This window comes from Grus americana, chromosome 1 (assembly GCF_028858705.1).
Source record: "Grus americana isolate bGruAme1 chromosome 1, bGruAme1.mat, whole genome shotgun sequence".
Taxonomy (NCBI): Eukaryota; Metazoa; Chordata; class Aves; order Gruiformes; family Gruidae; genus Grus; species Grus americana.
In genome coordinates, this window is record NC_072852.1 from 156,643,016 (window position 1) to 156,668,309 (window position 25,294).

At 40.2% G+C, this 25,294-nt stretch overlaps 1 protein-coding gene across 1 annotated transcript in view; it reads left to right on the forward strand.

The window, feature by feature from the left end:
• The window catches only part of EFNB2 (ephrin B2), a 43,467-nt gene extending 19,211 nt beyond the window's left edge, over window positions 1–24,256 (forward strand). The window contains exons 2-5 of the mRNA XM_054808549.1: window positions 2,983–3,266; window positions 20,448–20,540; window positions 21,294–21,407; window positions 23,017–24,256. Of these exons, the coding sequence (XP_054664524.1) occupies window positions 2,983–3,266; window positions 20,448–20,540; window positions 21,294–21,407; window positions 23,017–23,399 (874 nt within the window). The 3' untranslated portion in view covers window positions 23,400–24,256. The remainder of the gene's footprint in view (window positions 1–2,982; window positions 3,267–20,447; window positions 20,541–21,293; window positions 21,408–23,016) is intronic.
• The last annotated feature ends 1,038 nt before the right edge of the window (window positions 24,257–25,294 follow it).

A 25,294-nucleotide genomic window follows, 5' to 3' on the forward strand; every position in this document is an offset into this window, starting at 1 on the left:
TAATAATTATGCCTACTACTAATCGGCACTGTGGTCGAACTGAAATGCAGGAGGTGAAATTTTTTATTCTCTCCATCCGTATTTGTGCTTTATTTTAAGAATATAAGGAAAGTAAATTGGAAAAATAGCTTTCTCGCAAAGGTCATGATCCAAACTGCAAACTGTGGAAAAAGTTTCAATACAATCAGGTTCTCAGATTAATCCTTTCATTTTCAGCCTTTTTTCTTTCCTAATCCCATCGGCATTAGATCCTCCAAGTTCAGAAACTCAAGTGGAAGGAGATTTATCGAGTTTAGTTCTCAAACTGTACAGACTTCAGAGCCATAGCGAGAATATTCCCCTGCCGTAAAGTCTAACGAGCACGTCAGTTTAAAGCTCTTGTAAAATGTGTTTTAGCTGTCTGTTGGGGGTGCTTCTGTCCTCTGCCATTTATGGGGCAATTCCTGGCAACTTAACCAAGGCACACGAGAGTGCTTTCTCTCCAGTAGCTGTTTCTGAGGATTGCCTGGCACGCCGTCTCTGAACCCATCCTGTTTGCGCTCAGAGTTTGCATGGAGAACGTATACCGCTGCTGTTTCATCGCACACACATGTACACAAAATCTAAAATTAGAACCAGTGTTTTTTGGTTTTCAGGGCAGCTTTTAGGTCATATTATTGATAATAACAAACAGGTGCGTGTTTCTAGCCTCATGAATTTCATATTTATTATTCATGGGAATCTATATTGATTAATTTAAAAACAAAGATCCGGTCCTCTGAAATCTCATGTGTTTCATATTACATATTCCCAAAACATGAAGAAGAATTACTGGCAAGAAGAAATATTGGCAGCGGTGGGATCATACAGTCACCAGCCTTTGTCCTGGCGTGCAGATGGGGGAATACGAGTAATTTCCATCTTTCTGGTACAACACTGCTGCACAGGAGCAATGTAAAATGGGGCTGTGGTCAGACAAGGTGGTAAGGACAGTCAGAGGTGACGGAGGTTAGCTCAGAAACTCTGTCCCTTAGCCTTTGCCTGGTCAGAGTCGGTCCCTGAGGAGAGCCTGAGTCAGGATCCGTGCTGCTCCCTTGGGTACGCTTGGTGGCTGGGGTCTTCCTCCTGCCATTTCCTCGGCGCCTGTGCAGAGCTGGCCTCTCCCTCAGTCGTCACTCACCAGGCCGGTGACTCCGAGGAGGATGCATTTCCACCTTTCCCTTTGTTTCACCGTTTTGGCTTTCGGGAGGTGGTAGTCACTGCATTCCTTTGGCGTGCCCGAGAGCTGGATGCCCGTCTCCAGCGCATCTCAGTTTGAGCAGCCGTGGCCAAGCCTAGTTTCTGTAGTCTGGAAATTACACTGCACGACACAAAAGAGCGCACTGATTTATACATCAACAGTCGCTTTTCTTGCCATAACATTCCATTGTTCTTTTTCCCCAAATCTGTAATTACATGTCTTTGTCCTGCTACGTGCTGCTTCACAACAAATATAATTCTTACACAGGCTTTGTGAGTGAAAATAATCCGGCTCAATTAGCACAGATCATAAACTTGCATTGTGTGGGAGCGAGCGGTTGTAAATGATGGATTCAAAATTTGGGGCGTTGCATCACCCTTTTCTCTAATTTAGCAAGTTCTCCCCCAGTACTACTACGTGCTGGTGGGCTGCTTTAGCCAAGCCAGAGGCTGGAGGTCACCGACGCCTACGGCTTTGTTCTGCTTGGGCCTTAATACTTCAATTTAAAGTTTCCAGAAAGGCTGCCTGTGAATAAGCTAGATTTACTACGTGTGCTGCTTAAATGCTAGCACTTGGAGAAGGGTGTTCATTAGGCGGTGATTGTTTCAGTCGGTTTTTCAGGCCGATTCTCCATTAAGGAAGATCTTTGGAAAAGGCTGGCAGGCAGGAGAAAGAGGAAAGAAAGTCAGGCTTTTAGGTCTGTGCATTCAAGGATGTTGTGTCGTTGGCTGTAGTTCTAAAACACGGACTTCTTGGCCTTAATTGGAACAAATATATCTTAAGGAGAAAGAAACAAACGAACCTGCTGTGGCTTTTGTCCTTGTGAGAACAAGGGTCCTCATTTTGTAGATCAATCAATTCTATAAATAATTATTTATATTTTTCTTCTGTGAAGAAGTGGTGAAGTTTGCCTAGTAATTAATTAATACGAGTAAGATAGATACAATATCGAGTCTAACCCCAAACATTAAAGCTCACTGCCAGTTTCTGTAAGAAGTCTTCATCTATAGTAAGCCAAAAGCACACCCATGTTTCACTTGTAGCACAAGAAATAAAAAAACAGCTAAAATAATGATGGTAATGGTGGTGTTTATGAAGAGAAGAAATCATTTTAGTGTTACACTGTCTTGGAAAAGTGTGTTATTGGAAGCATGTGTGGTCCTTGGGTCATGTAGATCTCTGTCCACCCCAGGTCTGTAAGCGTAGTCCTGGTGAGTGAGTGATGTTCCTTTGTGTTATACTAGTAACATCAATCTTAGTATGTTGTTAACTCTTAGAGTCCAAGTTGTTTCCTTTCCCACATGGCTGCTCAGGGGGTTTGAAAGATTTATTCTTGTCATTCTCCCATGTCCAAAATTAGCAAAATATGTGCAAGAATAGTAGAAATGTTACCAAAGCAGAAGAACAGGATTGTAGCCCATCAGACATTGTACTAGCTGCTGTAAATGGCCAAATGTGGAACAAACTGCAGTGCCTGCCAGAGAAGTAAAACTTTCTAGAGTTCCCAAAACTGGGATTGAAGACTATAAAACTCAATCCATCTGTAATTTCCAAGATCTAAATAAACATCTTGTTGATATTAAATTGAGTCAGACCCAAACTATTGAGATCTGGTTTGCTCAATCTGTCATTTTGGTTTTGGAAACTGTGTGTTTGTTCCTTTCTGTCCATTGCAATTGATACTTTTCTGGATGAGATTTTATCAAGTGTCTCACATTTTCCCTTTTTTTCCCCTCTCTTTCTCTTCTTTCTTTCTTTTTTAGATTCCTTCCTGGACAAGGATTGGTACTATATCCTCAGATAGGAGACAAACTGGATATTATATGCCCAAAGGTGGACTCTAAAACTGTTGGCCAATATGAATATTATAAGGTCTACATGGTTGATAAAGACCAAGCAGATAGCTGTGCTATTAAAAAGGACAATACACCTCTACTCAACTGTGCCAAGCCAGATCAAGATGTTAAGTTTACCATCAAATTTCAAGAGTTCAGTCCTAATCTCTGGGGCCTGGAATTTCAGAAGAACAAAGATTATTACGTCATATGTAAGTTCAAAATATAAATTATTCATTCTTTTAAATATAATTGTTTGGTTTTTTGTATGTTGTCATGTACATTATAAGGAAACTAAGAAGAATTGGAAGGGGTTTGTATTTTTTTCTCTGAAAATATTTTCTTGCCAGCATATTTTCGACATTATTCCTGACTTGCATGAGGCCTCTGTCTCTTTTCTCCTTCGTTTGCGTAAGCCACACCAGATTGTAATTCTATGCCTGTACAGGGCTTCTCCTTTTGTGCACAATGTCGTGTCCTGTATTCACAACGAAAGTTGTGGGCAGTTAAGCCGTGACGTGTGTCCTCCCCTCAGCTCTGGTGATGTGCCATGCTGTTGGCCTTTCCCTTGGGTGCTCTTATGCCAGGAGCAGGAGTAGGGTGGCCTGGCCATTCTGAGCTGAGGCATCCTACGTGAGATGACTGGCCATTGTTCCAAGTGGTCCAGGGATTCTCAGGAAACACCTTTTGGCCACTTTGGTGCCAACTTTGACAGTGTAATTTCCCCCACAAGTGTTACTGGTGGGCTCTAGTCGAGCACGCCTAGCCACAATACTTACCTACTGTGTCCATACAGTAGCTAGGAGGATTCCTGGGCAAAACCTAGACTAGCATGATCTTGAATTCCCTCTTTTTTTCATGGTCCTGGGCTTGTAAAAAGAATGCACATGACACAGGCCTGTGTCCAACAATATACCCTTTACGTGAGTTTTAGTCTGGTCAGGGATTTATGGCTGAAAGCGAGTCTGGAGGTAACCACTGTGTTTAGTGATTCAAATTACTTATGATGTGTAAAGTTAATGATGTGAATCAGGAGTTAGCATAAGCTGAGACCTCAGCAGTATAACAACAATTTACATTAGTTTAGGTTTTGTCATTGTAATGCTATGGCCTGCGGATCTCATTTAGCCCCATGGGGACTTTTGAAGTCTTGAGCAAGGATCACCAGTTAGTAGGAGATGGACTAATTCTGTGCATTGCCTTTTCTGCAGTTTCAAGGAAGTTAGGTACTGGTGTGACTTATTTCTGCCACCTACTTGAAAATCTGAGGGCTGGTAACTATTTCATGTAATGTCTGCCACTCTAAATATTTCTTAATTTCTTAGTTTAAAATATTGGTAATTTTACAAATGCTCTGAGCAAGTACTTTTAAAATGGAGACGGAAATGCATTTAATATAAATTAATGCTCACGTCCCAATTATATCCACAATGGTACATGCTGTGTATAAAACAGGTTGTACGTCACAGAAACTAAGCACAAATTAACTGCATTAAATATTAAATGTAGAAATTACTAAATAACAGGTTTAGGAGATATCAAATGCCATTTTTTTGTTTTTAAGGCTTGACAAAAAGATTGCTTAATATAGGTGCTTTCTCTGTTTAGTCAGGGGGTATATAAAAACCTGATCCCATTTACACAGCATTTAACTTTGACAAACTTCCCACTGAAATCCAGTGAAATTACCAGGGTAAAAGCTGCAAGAGTAGATGTTGAGAGATAGCTGTCTGTAACTCCAGTGAAAATGTGTAGCATAAAAATGACCATGCTCAAATAGTTTGCTTTAATAATGAAATGAGTTCAGTATTTAGTGCTGCTTTTAAAAACATCCACAGCAGACCAGCTGTAGTGGAACAAATGGCACTGCTACAATTATTACCTGAAAATTATGGGCACAAATGGAGCTTTCTGATGCCCTGTCAGTTCTGTCATATCTATGTCATGGATTTACCCAGAGAATTATTAAGAATGTCTCATTTTCATTAGTTTTGTATAATTATTTCATTATAGCAATAAGACATAATAGGTGTTGAATTTCCTGGAAGATTACAGTATAGTTTTGTTGAAAGGACTTGCTCAGCCTTGTCCTAGTTTTGGCTGGGATAAAGTTAATTTTCTTTCTAGTAGCTGGTATAGTGCTGTGTTTTGGATTTAGGATGAGAATAATGTTGATAACACACCGATGTTTTTAGTTGTTGCTAGGTAGTTGTAGTGTCTACACCAAGTCAAGGACTCTTCAGCTTCCCACGCCCTGCCAGGTGCACAAGAAGCTGGGAGAGCACAGCCAGGACAGGTGACCCAGGCTGGCCAAAGGGACATTCCCTAACATAGAGCGTCATGCTCCCTGTATAAGTTAGAGGGGAGGCTAGCCAGAAGGCAGATTCGCTGCTTGGAAAGAGACTGGGCATCAGGGCTTTTTTCCACAGATAGTGAGCAATTGCATTTGTAAATCATCTGTTTGAGAGAGTTGGTTTTTATTATTATTATTATTATCATCATCATCATCATCATCATCAACCTCCTCATCATCATCTTCCTCCTCCTCCTCCTCTTCTTCCTTAGTTATCCTATTAAACTGTCTTTATCTCAACCCAGGAGTGTTTTTCCACTCTCCTCCCCATCCCCTTGGGGTAAGGAGAGGTGAGCAAGCAGCTGCGTGGTGCTTAGGTACTGGCTGGGGTTAAAGCACGACAGCCTTCAGCCTAATGCCTCGAAAATCACACTAGCCTTGCAGTAATACTGGAGTGCCTTAGGATATTACTTTCCCTGCTCATTCTGGCATAAACAAATGGCTAATTTATCGCTATAGTGGTAGCATCGAGCTGCAGCAGAGGTATCCATACATTTTAATAAGTTGGACAAAAAAAAAAAAAAAAATGCCCAACCCTCAAAATGCAGCTGTCCTGAAACTAAAACTCTCGCTTTTCTATCATTCAAGAAGAAAACAATGAACTCGGTGATGTCGGTCTCAGAAACACTAAGAAGGGTAGAAAACTAGGCCAGGGCTTAGCTAGGACATCATTTTACAGAGATACTGGAGCTAGATAGGATTTTAACAGTTTGTGTTCAAAAGCTCATGACCTGACACAGCCGTGTCAGATACAAGTTCTGGTAGTCAAGACGTTTACTGTAATTTTTATAAGTAATATAATACATCTTATTCATGGATGCAGATCAGGCCATAAATCATTTGTGTACATCCCTATTCCCAGACCTGTAATTTAACAGATGTGCTTGGGCCCAAAAGGGAAATGCACTGGGTCTCCCACCGACTCCAATACTGCACTTTCCCCCTTTCCCCCTTTCCCCCTCCCTTCCCTTCCCTTCCCTTCCCTTCCCTCCCCTTCCCTTCCCTTCCCTTCTTTTTTCCCCCTTTCCCCTTTCCTTTCCATTTGTTTGGGATTTTTGAGGTTTCTCTTGATTTGTTGGGGTTTTTCTGGGGGGTGGGAGTGCTGTGAAGTGAAGGCAACAATGCATTTTATGTGCCAGCTTTTGATTTTGAAGCATTTTCAGATCTCGTATTCCCTCGACTAAGGGGCATCAAACAAACCTGAGAGGGGAGTTTAGTGAGCCCAGCGTCTTTGCAGTGCTTGCTGTGGCTGCGTCTGCAGCCTAATCTCATGCTGTTTATGCTGGCAGGCTGTTGTCAGCCCTTTAAATGTTTTGTGCATCGTCATTTACCTTTATCACCTTGCCGTTATTTGAGAACGCGGTTTGTTTTTCTAAGGTAATAGCATGTGGTTTGTGGAGCTGTACTAAACAGCAAAATCTCTATTCAGATTAGGGGGTTAGTCATTTTGGGATGAGGAGTTGAACTATGTGTACCTTTAGGGAAATGTGATTGTACAGGAATTCTTCAAGCCATAATTTTTATATTATCCAGATGTATTCATGATAGGTATAGCAGAAGGAGATCTTTTCTACTCACTGCTTCCCTAGGTCTAAGCATATAAAATATGCAACTTTTTTCATTCCATAATTCACAGTTTTTTAAAAAAGTAAAAGTGTAGATGAGTTTCTGATACCTCTTTTCACATTTAATGGTACTTTAATAAAAAAAAAAATCTAATCCATTTCTTGACAAGATATTCCTCAAAGTGAGTATCAGGATCCAAAGAGTTAATTCTGTGAACAGTAGTACTTGGAAAGATGATACTGAATGGTATTGTGAAAGTGAATAAATGATGTAACAGAATGTCCTTGCTTTTTTCTTCTTTGCTATCATCAATTTTTTGTTCCTGGGAAATTAATAGATTCATTTTCGTACAGTTACCTGATTTCTTTTCAGCAGAACTGGAGAAGGTCAAATGTACTTGAGATCTCAGAAGTATTAATGTTAGATTATCCTAAAATATGCGACCATTTAGCTAACATATCATAAGTCTCTAAGGAAATCCTTAATCAGATGCATGAAGGAAGATACATCATGCCCAACAACATAAATATCAGTGCGAAGGGCAAAGTTAAGCAGAAGAAGGGTGTGCAGATTTGCAACTCTGTTATTTGCATTAAAAACTCCTTTTATGTCTTTGCATGGTTTGGGAATGAAGTATAATTTTCTGCTGTTGTGGATTGCTCAGAGCGAGCAATGAGTATCTTCTCAATACGAGGGGACTGATCTGCAAGTACTTGGGTCGTGGTGTACCTGCTTCACCATCTCTCTCAGGCACAGCGTTTCTTGTGTGGGAGGGAGACGTGTTGGTGTAGTACAAGCATATATAATATGCCAAAGATGTTTGCTTTGGGTGAGCAGGAGTTGTCCTGAACCCTTCACAACAAACTTGGCCTTTAGTCAGAGGGCATAGAGAGCGCCCATAGCCTGGGTTTGCAGTGAGGGAGCGCCCTGGGGAAGCCTGCGGGAAGCAACGCCAGAGGGAAGGGAGCAGTGCTGCTTGCCTTCCAGCCATCATCATGCTCCTGAGATAGTTTGGCCAAGAAAGCACATACTCTGTTCACTTCATCTCTTCTTTTGCTTAAGTAGAATGAAGATTATGGATTGGCATCAACAGCCTTAAAAAATAAGTCACATGCAATAAAGTCTTCACCTGTTTGAAATTTGTAGAAGAATGGCTTGAGACTTGGGAAGGGGCTACCAAATGGTCCTAGAAAAGGTTCCCTTAAAATGCTTGCTCTGCCTGCAACCTCATTAACCGAGCTTGCCAAGCTAGTGATGCTCATTGGCTTTGACATTGGCAAAATGGAATATGCAGCTTTCCTTAAATGTTTTTTTGTCAACTTTTTTCAAGTGACCCACTTACGTAATTGGCCTCTGGCTTAAATTAAAAAACATACATATTTGATCCCTGACTCATTTAAAGGTTTATGCTGTCTAGTAGCACTGCATTTTGGATAGCTGCTTTAATAGTACTGTGGCTTTTAAAATCGAAACAGACATTCTGAAATTTTAGCATTAGCTGGGTTTGAAAAAATCACAGGGCTTTTATGTTTTCACTTTGTCATTCTGTTACAATTAAAGGGCAATAACTGTCTGAGGGAGAACACATTAAAGGACAATATAGATTGTGCCCTGAAATACAGCCCAGCTGGGAAGAATAAATCTCTTTGCGTGGCCAAATAGATTTACATTAAAATGTTATTTTATTTTTCTGACCAAACAGTTGAAGCGCTGGCTAATCTGGCCGGCTGGACACTCTGACACCTCTCTGAGGCAGGTTTCGGTCCACAGCCCCCTGCAAAACCCAAACACCCCAACACCTAGCGAGAGCTACCCGAAAGGGAACAGTAGGTTTTTCTTTGTTTGGAGGTTGATTCCGAACCAGCCAAAACTGAGACAGAAACTGTATCAGAATTTCAATTCCATTTCTTTTGCAATAAAGACGTTTTCCATGCTTTTTGTTAAAGACTCTACGGTTCGCAAATCTATTGTTATTTATTTCTTGGTGGTGGCGTTGTTAATGAAAAGCCTATGTGATAATATCCACCCTGATTACAGTTGTACAAAGATCACTTTTTTTCTTCTTTCTCCTCCTCTTTCCTCAGAAAATTAGATAAATGATTTCTTCTTAGTGTAAAATGATATCCAGAGGTCAGTCTTTGACTTTGCTGAGAGTCTTTTAAGGGATATATCAGCAATACCACTTAGCTCTTGTTGAATTAAATATAAATACAGCTCATACAAATAATATTATTGGAGAAAAAAATCACTGTCTGTGCAGCTTCAGATTTCTAACAGAGTCTAAGACCTACAGGATTAATGGAGTCGTGGTCCTTTGGGGTTTTGTCCCAGACCACACAGGTCTTGTAAGAGAATAAGGCTATTTTAGATTGATGGACTTTGTTCATATTCGGTGCCATTACCTAGGCAATACCGACCGTTTATCTCCTTTAAAGTAGACAGAGATAGTTCAGCAGGAAATTTGTTATTATTTCTCTATTCCTAAGGGAAGGAAATGAAAGATAGGAATGATCAGTTTGTTAATTGACGGCATCTTGTGAAAAAATACATTTATCCTCCCCCACATCCCCCCCAAGTATTCCAGATAGATATGGAATGAGATGAAAATGAAGAATAATTATTCAGACTGGAAGAAAGAATTATTCAGAAAATACTCAGGAATTAAACAGGTTTTAAAATTTCATAGGAAGCTGCTTAATATTTTTAGTCGCTATTTATTTTTCTCATTTTTTTCAGTTCCTCATAAACAATTTATAAATACTGGAAATGCAGTACATTCACAAAGAAAGATACAATATTCTCACTTAGAAGTCTTTTTATATATAGTATACTTATGAACAATAAGGGACACCTGAAGTGCTCTGCAAAAACTAGCTTAAACCCTGATCTTCTACAAGTTGTATATGTTCTTAGATTTACATATACATCCTTAATAGGACTACATGCAGAAGAGGGTTGGGTTGAGTGTGTATGGTTGTGCTTTATATGCAGGGTATGAGTAACTGTTTAAATCAAGAGGGTGTGTATTGGGGAGACCTGCCATGCTATAAGCAAATATCTGTCTAAATTGAAACTCAGAAGTGCACTAGCATAGTGAAACTTTCATTTTGTACCTAAGTTTGGTGATGAGCGTTTATCTCATCAAGTGGGATGATCAGTCTTTATTTTATACAGTTGCTTGTATTATATCTGTTACATATTACCGTATTTTAAGTCCTAAAATAAAAGACCAGGAACTGCATAAGCATTTATACAGGCTTTAATAAAATTGATTTTAAATACTTGGAATTGTTTGCCTCATTAAAGTCTTTACATAGCTGGATTGGAGGGAAATGTACTTTTGTCTGAGAACTGCATTAGCTAAAACGCAGGGTTGAAATGGTTGAAAAACAGGGTTAAATATCAGTTTGGACTTTCTTTCCTGACTTTAATCAATCCTGGAAACTTTGGAGGAAGAATATTTCAGGATTTATTTCTGATAAATCAGACTATAAAACTAAGCCCTAATGGGCAGTCTTCCAGTTGCTTTTTTTCAGTCCCAAGGAAATCATGCAAATATTTCTGTGAGTAAAAGCAGGATTAGGCTTAAGGTAGTCTTAGCGGTTCTTGGAGAAGAGTCCGTATTAAGCTGATAAGGCTATTTTTAAAAAGCATGTTCAGATCTTTGTTAGCATGATTTATCTGGTTTCTGTTCAGTAGATGAAGACAGCAAAAATAACTAAACTACAGCAGCAGACTTGTCCTTATGTGCTCACTGAGATGCTGCAAGAGAAACAGAAGTCTGAATCTAAATCCTGCCAGGGAAACCGAGAAGGATTTGTTTTTCAAGTATTTCACGTTAGCACATAAATGCGTTAGACCACAACAGTGCAGCTGATCGCAGAACACAGAATGGTTGAGTCTGCACGGCACCCCTGGAGATACGCTCAAGCCTCTGCTCAAGCAGGCTCTGCTGCAGCAAGTTGCCCAGGACCATGTCCAGCTGCGTTTTCAGTAGCTCCAAGGATGGAGACTCCACAGCCTGCCTGGACAACCTGTTCCAGTGCTCTGTCACCTTCGCATTTAAAAAGATTTTCTCAGGTTTGAATAGCATCCTTGTATTTCAGTTTGTGCCCATTGCTTCTCATCCTGTCACTGGGCACCACTGAGAAGAGTCTGACTCCATCTTCTTTACTCCGCCCACCAGGTACTTATATACAGGGGTAAGATCCCCTGAGCCTTCTCTTCACAGGTCCTCAGCCACATTACACAGATGCTCTGGTTCCTTCATCATCTCCATGACCATTTACTGGACTTGCTCCTGAAAGTCCATGTCTGTCTTGTACTGGGGAGCCCGTGACTGCACCCAGCACTCCAGCTGTGGCCTCACCGGTGCTGAGTAGGCAGGAAGGATCGCCTCCCTCTGCCTGCTGGCAGTGCTCTGCCAAATGGAGTCTGCTGGCCGCCTTTGCTGCAAGGGCATGTTGCTGGCTCAAGGTCAACTTGGTGTCCACCAGGACCCCCAGCACCTTTTCTGCATAGCTGCTTACCAAGTGTTTGGCCCCAGCCTATGCTGAGGCTTGATTCCACCTGCTGTCCAGAGGCTGCCACAGCAGATTTAGTAGCAGAATCAAGACATTAATTAAATAATTTGTGTTTGAAAAGAAAAAAAAAAAGAAAAAACCCCAAACTTAATAATGTTATACTATTAAAACACTAGTGAAATATTAAAAATTGTGTGAACGTCATTATTAGAAGTATCCGTTCTCCTGTCTAGTTATGACTTTTCAAAATTCGAAACACTGGAGGATTAACATACCCATCCCATCGGAGATTCCTAAAATGAACTGAGATGTGCCTATGTGCTAATTTCTAAAGAAGCTAAACTCCTAAATTTCTTACGGCAAGTATTTGAACTAGAGGTCCTGTAGCACCTTGGAAATTCAGATTGCTTTATTTCAGCAATGTTCCCTCATTAAGTTTTACTCTGTGGATATTTTAAAGTTCTAAACAGAAGCATAAGCATACTGCAATCAAAACAGTGCTTAACTTCTGATCGTCTTTGCCAAGTGCACAGTCATCCGATAGTATCATAATTGATCTCAGTACTAACGTGCCAAACTCTGTGTTGCTGAAGGATAGTTAGATGATGTAAATAGCTTTTTGTGTTTCGCAATAAAGCACACTTTTGTTGTGCTTGATGTAAAAGCAGGAGATGAAGGTATTCTTTTATTGAAGCAAACGTGGAAAATTGCTCTAGATTGTTATAGTACAGAGCATCTCCCCTGAAAGGAACGAGGTTCATCTATAGGGCAAACTCTGACTGTGGCACTTTATTGGAGTTACTCCTGGACTCTGTGTGGTCAAAGCAAATAACGTCATGTCCATCTAAACGGTTATAAGCATGAGACTGGCACATTTTCTCATCTATAGTGTTATATTCTAAACTGTCACTAGGCATTAACTCAGTCACTGGTGAAGTCCTACCACCTAGAGATGAACTCTGCCTCAGAATGATGTTTTCCACTTCAGTGCTACTCGTATAGCAATTACTGGGTCATTAATATCATTGCATGCAATTAGTGACAGTAGAATGAGCAAGAGGTTTGTTATTTATTTAATATGAACTTTCATTATAACCCTTTCTTATCCAAGTGCTGCAGACAGAAACCAGAGAAATTTTCAAGGCGGATGAACATACTTGGAGAGTGGTGTTGAGTTTGTATGATACAGAAAATCCGTCCTCATTTAATGTTAAAGCTTCTGCTTTTGTTTCCAGCAAGCCCACTTGTCATTAGCAACAATCAGTGTAACTTGAATGCTAACTAATTCTATTAGTTCTGTTCAGCTGAACTGCTAAGCAAAGCTTGCTGTGGTAGTGGGAAGATACTTCTCCCCATCCAGGAGAGGCTTTTGCCAGTAGCGTGCCGGGAGAAAGGATAAACTTACGTAAAATACCTGTTTGTGGTTGGTGAAGTTAACTAGCTAGTAATCTGTTTTAGATGCATACTTTCTGATATACACTGAATACATCATAATTAGTGGGCTTACATCTGCCACAGTTACTTCAGCGCTTACAAATATATAATTTGTTTATGTAAACTAGAAGCAACCATGTGTGCAGTAGATCATTATCTGACAACATTTCTCAGAGTATGTGAAATATAGAACTGAAATACGTTGAGATGCAGAAATGCTTAACTAATGAAAGACATAAATTGTCATTCATAGTGATACAATATTGAGATGCTTTTTTTTTTTTATAATTTCTAAATCATTCCCAGAGAGTTTAGAAAAGGGACAGTTGACAGCATTGAAGCAAGTAGGATTTTGTTGTGGGTGGATGCTGGGACCTTCTGTAATGGGCAATAATTCAGCAAATAGTTTACTGTTTAGTACACTTCAGTTATGGTATTCCTTAACCCAGAGATAAAGTGGTGCTGTTTTTAAAATGATAGGCAGCAGAAACCAGTTGGAGCTCACAGCTTTTTTGATACTTTCCAATTCCATCTTGCTCGCTGTCTCTTTTCCCCTTATCGAAACACTTTGTTGACGTAAAGGTGGTGGGGTTTTTTTACCACCTGTATTCTTGTTGTATGATGCTACGTCTCCCTGGAATTAATAGAATCATTCTGAATGTAGGAAACTTTACAAGAACTCTCTCCCTCTTTTGTGCTTAATACTTGGGTGGTCCTTCTCAGTCAGACAACATGAAAAGCAGGAAGGAGGGTCTATGGACTTCCAGAGGTGTGCCTGGGATTAAACAGTTGATATATACCAAGGTACATTATATGTACTATATGTACATAATATGTACTGTATTACAGTGTAGAACTGATTTGATCTGTCTTGCTTGTGTCCTCCACATTGCACCCCCCCCAAAAAATTGAAACAGTAATAAAATTGGTCCCTCTTTTGACGTATGAAAACAAGTGGAGATTTTTATGGGGAATTATATAAAGTCCCTCGTATCATGAGTCCCATCTAAGTACCACAAGTCATGCCATTTGCATTTGGACAAGGTACATTTCAGAGCAGTGGTTTGAAAAGTGAATCACAAAATTTCACTGCAGAGCCTTTGCCTTCTTCCAGACAAGAAGAGGCCTGTTTTTTATTTTACTTCATTTCATTCTGGTTTTAGCTTGACTGGGGAGGGCATTGCTGCTTACTTGCTGTGCAGAATATAATTTGTGCATCCCATTTAGATATAAATCCTGAGACATAAAACATAAGACTTAATTTAAAAAACAACAAGGATGAGAAGTGGGAAAGACAAAGGGAGAATTCTTGTGCTTTCCTTCACATAGAAGTTTTGCCTCGTGTGTGGATAGAGGGGAAAAAAGCTGGCTTCAATAGTATTTATAAACGCTCCATAAGCTTTAGTTTAAGAAAAAAATTATCCTAATTTGAAGAAATGTGTGGAATAAGATTGACAGAATGAGAATTTCTGAATGGTCTTTAGGTTCAGAAACTCCTCAAAATTCTGCTACCACCCTGGCTTTGAAAGTAGGACAAAAGAAAACCCAGACATGTTAGGAAAATGTAAAATTATTGGTAAACTGTTTTTATACATTTTTCATGACTGTCTCAGTGTCCTATATTGTATTGAGCAAATTCAGCAGGTTTTTATGTTTTTTATTAAAGATCCTTTCTTTGTCTCTATAAGATCAGTAAAAAAGTTAGGATGTGATTTTATTGTTCAAGCACAAAGAGTTAAACAGAGGAGGTCTCCAGTCTGTAGATAGAAACACAGACAACACGTTGACCATACTCCATGCAGCTATTCATAATGCATTTATGTTTTAGCACTTGTGATCCAGGTTTGGGACTGCTGATAGTTACATTTTGGAAGACAATTTCATTTTTTTAAAAACCAAAGGTTTCAGTGCCAGTCTCATTTTTGTCACTACAAGCAAGGGTAAACCGTTAGTTGCTAGTAGTTGAAATTAGTATATTTATCTCCTCTCTAAACCTTCTGCAGCTCACCCAACGTGGTGTTTGCCAAGCTACCTGTTCTTTGGTGAGTGGCCTGAACAATTTTTTGTTGTTGTTTTAGATCTCCATGCAGATCTGGCATTGCTATTAAGTGGGGAAAGAAAAAAATTTCTTTTAATTAAAACACTCATTCTATTACCTCAGCTGCCTTGTTCTTCATCGCTGGCTGGTCTAGAAACAACCTCCGTGTTGTGATCTGTGATTTGTGGTTTCGCAGTATGTGATTTCTGGTGTTCTTAAACCTGTCCCATAAATTTAGATAATTTATGGGAAGAATAATTATTTATTTGGTGCTTTAGTAAGAGAGTCATTAAAAGGTCCTAAAGTAGATGAAAGCAGTCAGAGCACAAACACATGATGCCTAGCCAAAATAGTGTTCTATTACTTAATAAAATAAAAAACCCTCAAAAGCTTTACATGCGCTTAGTAATCCTGTGAGTGCATATGAGATCAAGTGCAGCTTTGCTGTAAGAATAACTTCTTACTACTGTTGGATCTAAAGCTTTCGTGGATTTTGCTGCTGTTTAGGCTTTTTCATTCTGTTTCTAGATACAGCTGGGGAAAAGTGGAGATGGGTAGGGTTATTTGATTTTATTTAGCTCTGAATTTGAGAAACCTATTTTCTGATGCTGAATTCAAGCAGTATTTAAGAAAAAAATTGGGAAAATTACTACTATTGGACGGTGCTGATCTAGCCCGAAGAAACCTGTAATTCTCATTTTTCTATTAACAGATCCACACCAGCAGCAATTAATTTTTGATGACTCTGTCAATGATGTGTCCTTGATAACATTGCCAAATGGCTTGTATCGTCTAGCACACTAAGGGGGGACAAAACCAATTTGCCCTCACCCATCAGTTGACATCACTCATTCATTCCTCCAGTCTGTGGTTTAAGGTCCATTTAGTTTTCACAGGAAAATTAAGTACAATGATCATAATTTCTCTCTTCAGCCATGTAGTCCATTTCGTATTCAAGCTCAAGAAATAAATATGTTATAAAGTTGTGTTGGTTCAAAGGATGTGACATTTAATTTGCAAGTAGGTAATGTCTTTCATAATCCTAAAACATAAAAGTATGGGTAATAATTGTGGCAGAATTAAGAGGCTGAAATTTTAGTCTGCTGATGTTTTCTTTTAAGTAATTGCGATGGCATTTTTTCATTTTGTAATGTGTTTTTAGGAGTGAAGGAAGTTGAATTTTTGTGACTGCACCTTCATTTCTAATCTCTTTGTGAATGAAAAGCTATATACAGGCACAAATCCAGCAGCTTAATTCTCCATCTGATTAGAGCAATGTTACCAACCTGATAGGTTGAAAACAGCCAAGATCCATGCAGTGGCTTAACCTCCTGGGAGGCAGAGCAATAACAATCAAATGAAGACATATTAAAATGTAATATTACTTCCTCTCCATGGGGACTGTATAAGAATCATAGCCAGGAACTATTCTTGTCAGCTGACTCTGCTTCGCTCACTGATTCCCTGCCCCTGCATTTATGACTAATGCATTTCATACAATAAACAACACTTGTGAAGTTTTAAAAGCAAATAAATGTAAGACATCATACATTGATTTACATGAGTTCCAATTTTACTTTTTTTTTTTTTCATTTAAATAATTTATATATTTTGGAGAAGGGAAGGCAGAACTGGAATGGAATTCTTTGGTCTGAATGAATTCATTCCCTCTCATATAAGTGAGATGGTATGTTAGGCAGTGTTTTACGAAACTGAAAATGCATGCTTGCTCCTCCAGAGTATGTATCGGCAGACTCTTAACCATAATTTCGTAAGAGGTCAGTTTTTCTGAAAGTTTTAAACCCAAACTCACGTTCTTTATAAAATGGCAGCTGCTGTTGTATTCAATGAATACAGGCACACAGTGTTTACATGGAGCTCGAACAGAATGTTTGACTGACTGCTGCAAACGTTGCCTATAAATTAGTACGATTTTGTCAGAAAGTCTTAAAATCAATAGATTTTAGGGCAATTATATGTGTTTATTTGTAGCTGTGGATAAACTGTTGACTGAATAATTTAGGGCGCTTTTGACTGTAAGTAGGAGTTTCGCAATTGACACCAGCGGAACAGGACGGGTCTCAGAAAGTCAGAGGGACCTATCCATCAAAAAAATTTGAAAATATTTTGCTACCCGTGTAGCGACATTGTACTTGCTTTTAGTTTCCTATGTCTTGCTGTATTAATAAAAAGCAAAGTGTGGGGAACATTTAATACTCATGAGACTTTATATTAATCATTAATTATGTTTATTAATGTTATTATTTAGATAGTATCTAGTCATCTTAGCACAGGGCCATGTATGGCATTTCACGTGTGAATAATTGGCTCTAAAATATATCCATATTTAGACCTAAATATAAAAAAACCCAAACCGGTTCTTTTATATATATTGTGTGTGTGTGTGTATGTATATAAAAATAAACTGGGTGGAAGGTCTAAAATTTGATCACATAAACACACCGGAGAGTAGCGTTTCCATTTTAGATGCAAGGAATTTGTGTTACGTTTCCGTGTTTATACCCAAACCTCTTTTTTTTCTGGAAATATCCTTTCAGCGTGAGCAGAGCTCCAGGTACCAGGGTCACTTTCCTGCAGAAGTGTGAGTGCGGTGGAGGAGCTTACATGATAGCGGGTATAATTTTCATTCGGAGATCAATATAGAAAAGCAGTGGCAAGCGTCTGAGGAATATTTTGTACCGCACCCTTGTTTGACTTCTGCACGCTAAACTGTCAAGGGGCATTAGCAGTATGAAACTCCGTTTTCTCTGATGTCCCAGATTACTTCTTTTTCTCTGTGCTGCTTTTCAAAGCTTGAAACGATGTGTTTAAAACTACCCACTTTCTTCCTGGTACACTAGGGATATGTGAGGTTATATTTCGGTAGTCTTAATGAATTTTGAAAAATAATTTCCTCCAGTGGCCTTGGGTAATTGTCGGTTTAATTACAGGGAGAAGCTGAGATGGAAACTTTGCTTTGTCACTGAAATGCTCCTCTTTGAAAATTCTCTGTTCCTCAGGACGTAGCAGTCTCGTCTCTGAGCTATAACGTAGGCTTTCCGAAAACCCCTTGAAGAACTGTGGAAAAAGTGAATACTCCTGCAAATTCATTCATCTGACATCAAAGCTGTGAAAGCATTCTTTTAGCAAGCAAGCGAGGCAGATTGCGCTCGCGTAGGCACACAACCAGACTCATTGTACATCTGGGCCTTCCCGTTTGGAGACTGTATTTGAAGTAATTTTGCATTCTTTTTGCCGTCTTACTTTCTTATTCTCTACTGAGGTCAGACTGCATCCTCTGCATCTTATTGAGGTCTCCTGCTCTGTGGGTTAAATGGATAGGCCTTTAAAGAATAAAAAGGCATTGATGTTCAGAAGCAGCAGCGCTCTATTTCATTAAAATCAAGCAGAAGGTGTTTAAGGAGATGGGAGCCCCCATCGCCTCGATTAAAAAACAAACAAAGAATAACAAAAACCGCAAGACAAAGTCAGTGTTTATTAGTTGTACTTTCGGTTGATGCTCAGCTTTGGTATTTCTATTTACTGCTTTTTTTCCCTTGTCCTTGTGCTGGTACATTGGCAAATAGGTCATAAAAAACACTTTCAGCAAAGACACATTTGATTTATGTCCAGAACTGGTTCTTAGTATTGATTTTTTTTCCCTCTGGAAAAAAACAAAAGAAAACAAAACTATATGTCTCCATTATTTTCTGAGCCTGGCAATGCAGTGGCACATTTCAGATTGGCTTTTATCTTAAATTACTCATTGTGCTCCTTTATATCTTAAAAAGTCTTTTTTGCAAGTTGGAAAAAAAAAGTAGTTGCACGTATGACCATTGTCATGTTTTTACGGGGGGAGGGAACAAGAGAAGGAACTGGGAGGGACCACATATGAGGAGAAGGGAATTTTAGGAAAAGAAAGCACAATTTGGGAAGTTTGTATGGTGCCCGTAATTCGAGTTAGTCACAAAAGAGGCAGAAGTGGAACAAAAAACACGAAGTAGATCAAAGGCTAGGAAGCAGGGTTCAGCAGTATGGGGTTTATATCTTTATGGCTAGAGAGAAGATTAGAGCAAGAAAAATACTGCCATGGGGCTAGGAAGACATTGTGAAGGAAAAAGGAAATATACATAGGCTGCATTTGAAAGAAAATCCCCAAGGAAGGCGAAAGAGAAGGAACGAGAATTAAAAACAAAGATCCGAACAGTGTGAAGCCCTGGTTGAATTAGATCCCGAGCTGAAAGGAGAGGGGCAGAGGCAAGAAAGTGCTGCTTAAGCAGTTCACCGCAGCCACGACAAGCAGCGAGCTCCGTTATCTCCTATTTTCTATTTGTTTTCTCCAGCTGGTGGTTGGGTGCCAGCGCGTGTGCACGCACCCTCTCCTACGCACCTTTTGGGCCTGGGATAAACGGCTTCGAGAAATGGTGGTGCAGTTTGCACCCCCAGGACAGCTGGGGTAGGAAAACTCCTGGTGCGTTCCCTAAACAGCGACGCTCCGGAGCACATGGTTGGCAGACGTGCCTGCCTTGCCACCGTGCCTGGGCCACCAGCGCAGACGCCGATGTGGCCGGTGCCTGGCACGGTGCAGAGTGGAGCCGATGCCCACATCTGGGGAGCCGCCAAATAGTTTTCCAGCAGCTGCTGGGGGTTTGCAACCAACAGCTGGCTTGGACAGCGGCGGCGCACCCCTAAACCGTGACTCAACGTTTTGGATTCTCCAAGGGAGTTATGCTTTACGCTCAAATCGCATTGCGGAGTCAGCTTGTGGCGGGGGCGCGCGGTTCCAGCCAGCGCCTAGATAAGCGAGAACAACATAAACGCAGGGGAAAGCACCCGTTTGTTTGTACGAGCTAAAAGGTTTCCGTGAGAATAGAGCGTATTCCCCCCTGCCACCCGCCCCCGCGGAGGCTCCTCAATGCTGAGAAAAGTGAGATTGTACTTTAAAATATTAAATGGTTTTCCAATCAGTGCAGAATCTCAGCTTTCACCTGGGCCTTTTGTATGCGTTCACTTCTTCCAGCAGGAGATTTGTAATAGAGGAAGCAGGTGTAACATGGTGATTATGAAGATATTGCTGGAGGAAAAAAAAAAAAAGAAGGGTGCATTTTCAGTGTTTTGCTCCTCTGAGCTTGCCAGGGCTTCCTTTTCAGCTGACTCCGTCACCTTTTAGCAAGGTGCTGTGTTTTCGTCCAAGTCAGTCAGTCAGTCAATTGGGCATAGAAAAAAAGGTTGCTGGGTAAATTTGAAACCCCGATAACACATTCCTCCATTTGTATATATTGTACAGCTTACCAGTGTATTCATTCCTTTGGCTTTCAACATTTCACAGCTTTCCATAGGTCAACCCAAGCTACAAGAACATGTCCTGGTAGATTGACAGATTTCTGCTTTCAGACACTCATGTTCGCATCACTTTGCCTGTTGATTTCCTGATTTTTATTTATTTTTATTTATTTATTTTTCTTTTATTTTTAATCAGCAACATCAAATGGGTCTTTGGAGGGCCTGGATAACCAGGAGGGAGGGGTGTGCCAGACAAAAACCATGAAGATCCTCATGAAAGTTGGACAAGGTAAAGACCATCTGCTGTTTCATGAAATCACTTTGATCAGTCTCAGTGTCCTTTTAGTTTTCAGGCTTCTTTTAGCAGTGTAGAGCAGAGAGCTAACCGAGTCTACTGTGGTCATTCCTCCCTTATAGGCTGAAAGCAAAGCCTATTTTCTCTTCCTCGGCTACTGACAGATTTCTCCAGGAGGAGGGTTAGCGTAACACGATCTCTTCGTTGGAGAGATCCCTAGAAGGAAAGGTCACCTGGGAGTAGTGTGTTTCAGTCATTTTTTATTTTTATTTTAAAAACAAAAGCCACAACTCTGCTGTTCAAAATTATTTAAAATACATGAAAGGGGGGAAGCCACTATTTCTATAGTTTGCTTGTTATGAATTCTGATTACAGAGAGGTTTTTGTTCATTGTCTCTTTTCACATATAGATAACCTATTGTGCAGGAAGAAAGAATTATTCTTCTAAGTAGAAGTTGGTTTAGTAGTCAATCAGCTTCCTCAGTGAAACTGAAATGTCATCTGCAAAGCTTTTCTTGCCAGTTACAGGAGTCCCTATAGTTTCTGCAGATGGCCTCACAACCTCTGAAATAACTAATATAACCATTTTGCTTTAAAAGGAAAATTACGTACTTATATCGCCCAGACTTTTGCATAAAGATTCTTCTGTTCAAAGCCATTCGTGTCTCACGAGGTGCCTAGAAATGGCTTATAAGGCTCCATTCCATCAAGCACCGAAGCTGCATGAATCTTCTTTCTCTCCTGCAGATCCCAACTCGGCGGGGCTGCCCCGGAACACGGATCCCACCAAGCGCCCCGAGCAGGAAGCTGGCACCAACGGGAAGAGTTCCACCACCAGCCCCTTTGTGAAGGACCACTCAGGTAGGTGTGGCAGTGCTCATGCCTGGGATGGGGCTCCGGCGGAGTGTTTTCCTGTGTCCCCAAATGCATTTTATTTTACCATTAAAGTGCCACAAAAATAAATGGTTTTGTAATGAGATGAAGCAAAAGCCAGTTCTGATGCTCTGGTAAACAGTGTCTAGGAACTGCAAGTTTTGGCAATGGCTGCTCTCTCCCCTCTTCCACTTTGCAATAGAAGTTAATTACATCTTGTGAGAATATCACTCATTTACAGGAAAGTTTTTGGATAGGACATTCACTAAGCAGCTTTACGATAGTAAATGCTGCCTTACATTTAGTGCTCTGGCAGATGAACGAATCTTTGTCTTTGTCTTCCCGTATAATACATTATCAAGTGGTTCTCGACAGCCATTTATAAAATTTATTTCAAGGCATCTATAATTAATGTCCTGATCTTTTAACTGACCATATAAAGTCTACACATGAATGGCTAGTCTTTCACTAAATTTAAAGATTTTTTTAAAAATAATTATCTAAACAAGATAAATAGATATTTCCAAACAAATATCTTCAGGATGCATTTCAGAGATTAGATGAACAAGAAAAAACCTAACTCTTAAGACTCAAGGTCTCTGGAAGCAAATTCAGTGAATTGGGAATGCTACAATTCAAAACTTGCTGACAGTTGATTCTGGGGTTCCCGAAAATGGCTGCAAGTTTTCCTTGCTAGCTCTGTCATTAGTTACTGGGCTAATGAATCTTTGATACGGTGGTCGCTGGGCGGGCTTCAGCCATTTCCTGTGGAGGTTCCAGTAGGAAAAGTCCACAGTTACGTGGATGTAGCATCTGCAGCATTCTTCCACCTGTGAGCCAGCATCAAGAGAGGGAAGTTGGTTCAAATTTTCAACTGAGAAAGTGTCAATGAGCGCTCATTTTAATTTTTTGACAAATAAGATGACAATGTGATGGTGCCAAATACTCAACAGGCTGTTCAGCACACAAGCTTTTCCTGACTACCAAATACATGATGTTGTTTTCTTTTCAGTAAACGTAAGTTAATACAAACAGATACATGCCGTAGCCATTTTGCCTATCTCCTGCCTCGAGCTCCTTTTCTTCATGTGCCAGCTAGAGGAGTCCACTTAAAGAGGCACTGACGATGGTTTAACTTAAATCAATATGCAAAAGATAAAATAGCAGAAGAACGGTGTGACACTGAACAGTACCAGTTGTCCTGAGAACTGTCATTTATTTCCCTGTGTTATTTTCCCCTCGCAGTCCTATCCCATCCCTCTCCGCTGCCCGGGGCTGGCCAGCATCTGTTAAAAGATGCGGTGTGCATCAAAGGCTGCCTTGTCAGTGCCAGTCCTCACTGCTGATGGATGATGATGTATGAAACAGGGTGGTTTGGGAGCAGCACAAAAGTGAGACCAAGAGACACAAAGTCTTATTTAATATTGATTGCTGACTTCGGCTGTTTGCATTTAGCTATCTAACAGGGTAATTGGTTTGTCAAAGTTTAGCCGTCAGTTAATTCTTCCAGTCTTGCTTACTCTACACATTTTTAAGCAGCGTAAACGGGTCGCAGGATGGCAATAACTTTTGTCTGTTGTATTTCCGTTCTTTCCAGGATCTAGCACAGATGGCAGTAAGGCTGGGCATTCCAGTATACTGGGTTCAGAGGTGGCCTTATTTGCAGGGATTGCATCAGGGTGCATCATTTTCATCGTCATCATCATCACTTTGGTGGTTCTTTTGTTGAAGTACAGGAGAAGACACAGGAAGCATTCCCCGCAACACACGACAACTCTCTCACTCAGTACGTTAGCCACCCCAAAACGCAGTGGCAACAACAATGGTTCTGAGCCCAGTGACATTATCATTCCTCTAAGGACTGCAGACAGTGTCTTTTGCCCCCACTACGAAAAGGTCAGCGGCGACTATGGACATCCGGTGTACATAGTTCAAGAGATGCCTCCTCAGAGTCCAGCAAACATTTATTACAAGGTCTGAGAAACACACAACCAACTCTGTGGTACAGTTGAGTCGTAGAGGAAACTCACTGGTCAAATGCTTTCTGTTGGGGTTTGTGATGATGCCTTGTGCGCTAGCATTGACTCAAGCACACGGGGGGAGAAGGCGCAAGCTCTTTCTCCAGGAGCCAACACGAGCTGGACAGCTTACCTAGTCTGTAGAATTCCTATCTCGGTGAATAAGTATTCACTAAAAGCTGGAAGACTTTTACGTAGAAGATGCCCATTCTGATTGCTGTACTCTTGTTACGTTCATCATCCTCAAAGCCATGTGCTGCGGGCGTTCAGGCATGTGCAAAAGCCAAGGGAAGACGGAGTGATCCGTGGATGTTAATAGCTCTAGGCATCCTGGGAAGGTGCTCTAGGATATATCAAGCTTGAAATGCAATCTTCTGACTTTTGTGTGTCTCTCTCAGTGCGTACTGGATTTGTCACACAGACCTTGGTGTCTAAGTAAGACTTGTTAAAGTTCTCTTGCTTTTAGTCCGTCACTGTTCCATTTGTTTCTGTTATTCGAGGCTCTGCCATCCTTCACATAAGATTTCCTTTCACTCCACCTCCCGAATCACTAATGGAACATTAATGTTTGGAGATCCGCGCTCCATCCATCTGCTACAGCAGCCTCACTCGAATGGGTAATGCATTTATAGAATTTGTGTTTGATAGTAAGGAGCCTTCCAGCCAAAATGTTAGGCTGTCAACAAAGTCAAGAGCAGGACTGGGTGGTGGAGGGAAGGGCTGACTGCAGTTGCAGTTGAATACTGCTGCCTCAAAACTAGAAGCTGGGAAGAAAAAAGAAAAAAAAAACAAAAAAAAAAACAAAAAACAAAAACAAAACAACCAACATTTAGATAGCACAGCACTTTGGTATGCTAAGTTTTAAGAGGCAAGTAGGAGACACAATAACACGCGCAGTGGATTAGGGCTGCATTTGAAGGAATTCATGGTTATCAAATACCAGTGTGCAGAAAAAATAGTACCTTCAATACAGTAGAACAAAGGGGTATTGTTAGTAAGTGGACAAGCTTGGAGAGGACAAGACAATAGCAGGCCGCTGAGGATATATTAGGGCAGGGCTGTTGTGGTACTGGCAATAAAATACACAGCTTTGAAGCTGTAGCAAAAACGTAGTCTGCTTTGGATGACTTTTAAGCAGACTCAGCTGCTATACTATCACGTTATACTAAACACAGGGAAAGCATTTAAGAGAATAGCAGAGAGCCAAATCTGACCAAGATGATTATAAGCCAACGGGTCAAATGAGCTGTAATTCTATCACTGGTAAAGTTGTGAAAAAGACCTTTCTCATCTCTAAAAGTAAAAGAGAATTTCTCTCTGACTGAGCCTTTTGACAGTGTGGTTTATTGCAGTGCTGTCCCTGCACAGTGAGTGTCGGTACTGTGACTGACACAGCAGTTCATTGGTGCTCTGTTGCAAAGTTAAAGCACATATGGCAAACCTCTTGCAGTCCGTAAGAATAAAATAAATTATGACACTGAGATGGAGAAGGAAGATATGTCTTATTTATAATAGGTGTATAGAACACAAGGGATATAAAGTGAGAGTTTTTCTTTCTTTCGTTCGTTTGTTCTTAATTTTTTTGGTTTGGTTTGCTTTTCTACTAATATATATTTTGAGATTGCACAGAATCTACACCAGAAGATGTGAAATTCATTTGTGGCAATTAAAGAGTCTTAACTTGTCATCATTTTACATATATATATATGTTTGTGTGTGTATATGTATATACACACACATATGTGTTTACATATGCATATATATGCATATATATACACACACACATTTAAAAAAAACCAAACTGCTTCTGGGAAAAACATCAGCCATCCAAAAATAAGAATGGGAGCATATACAAAA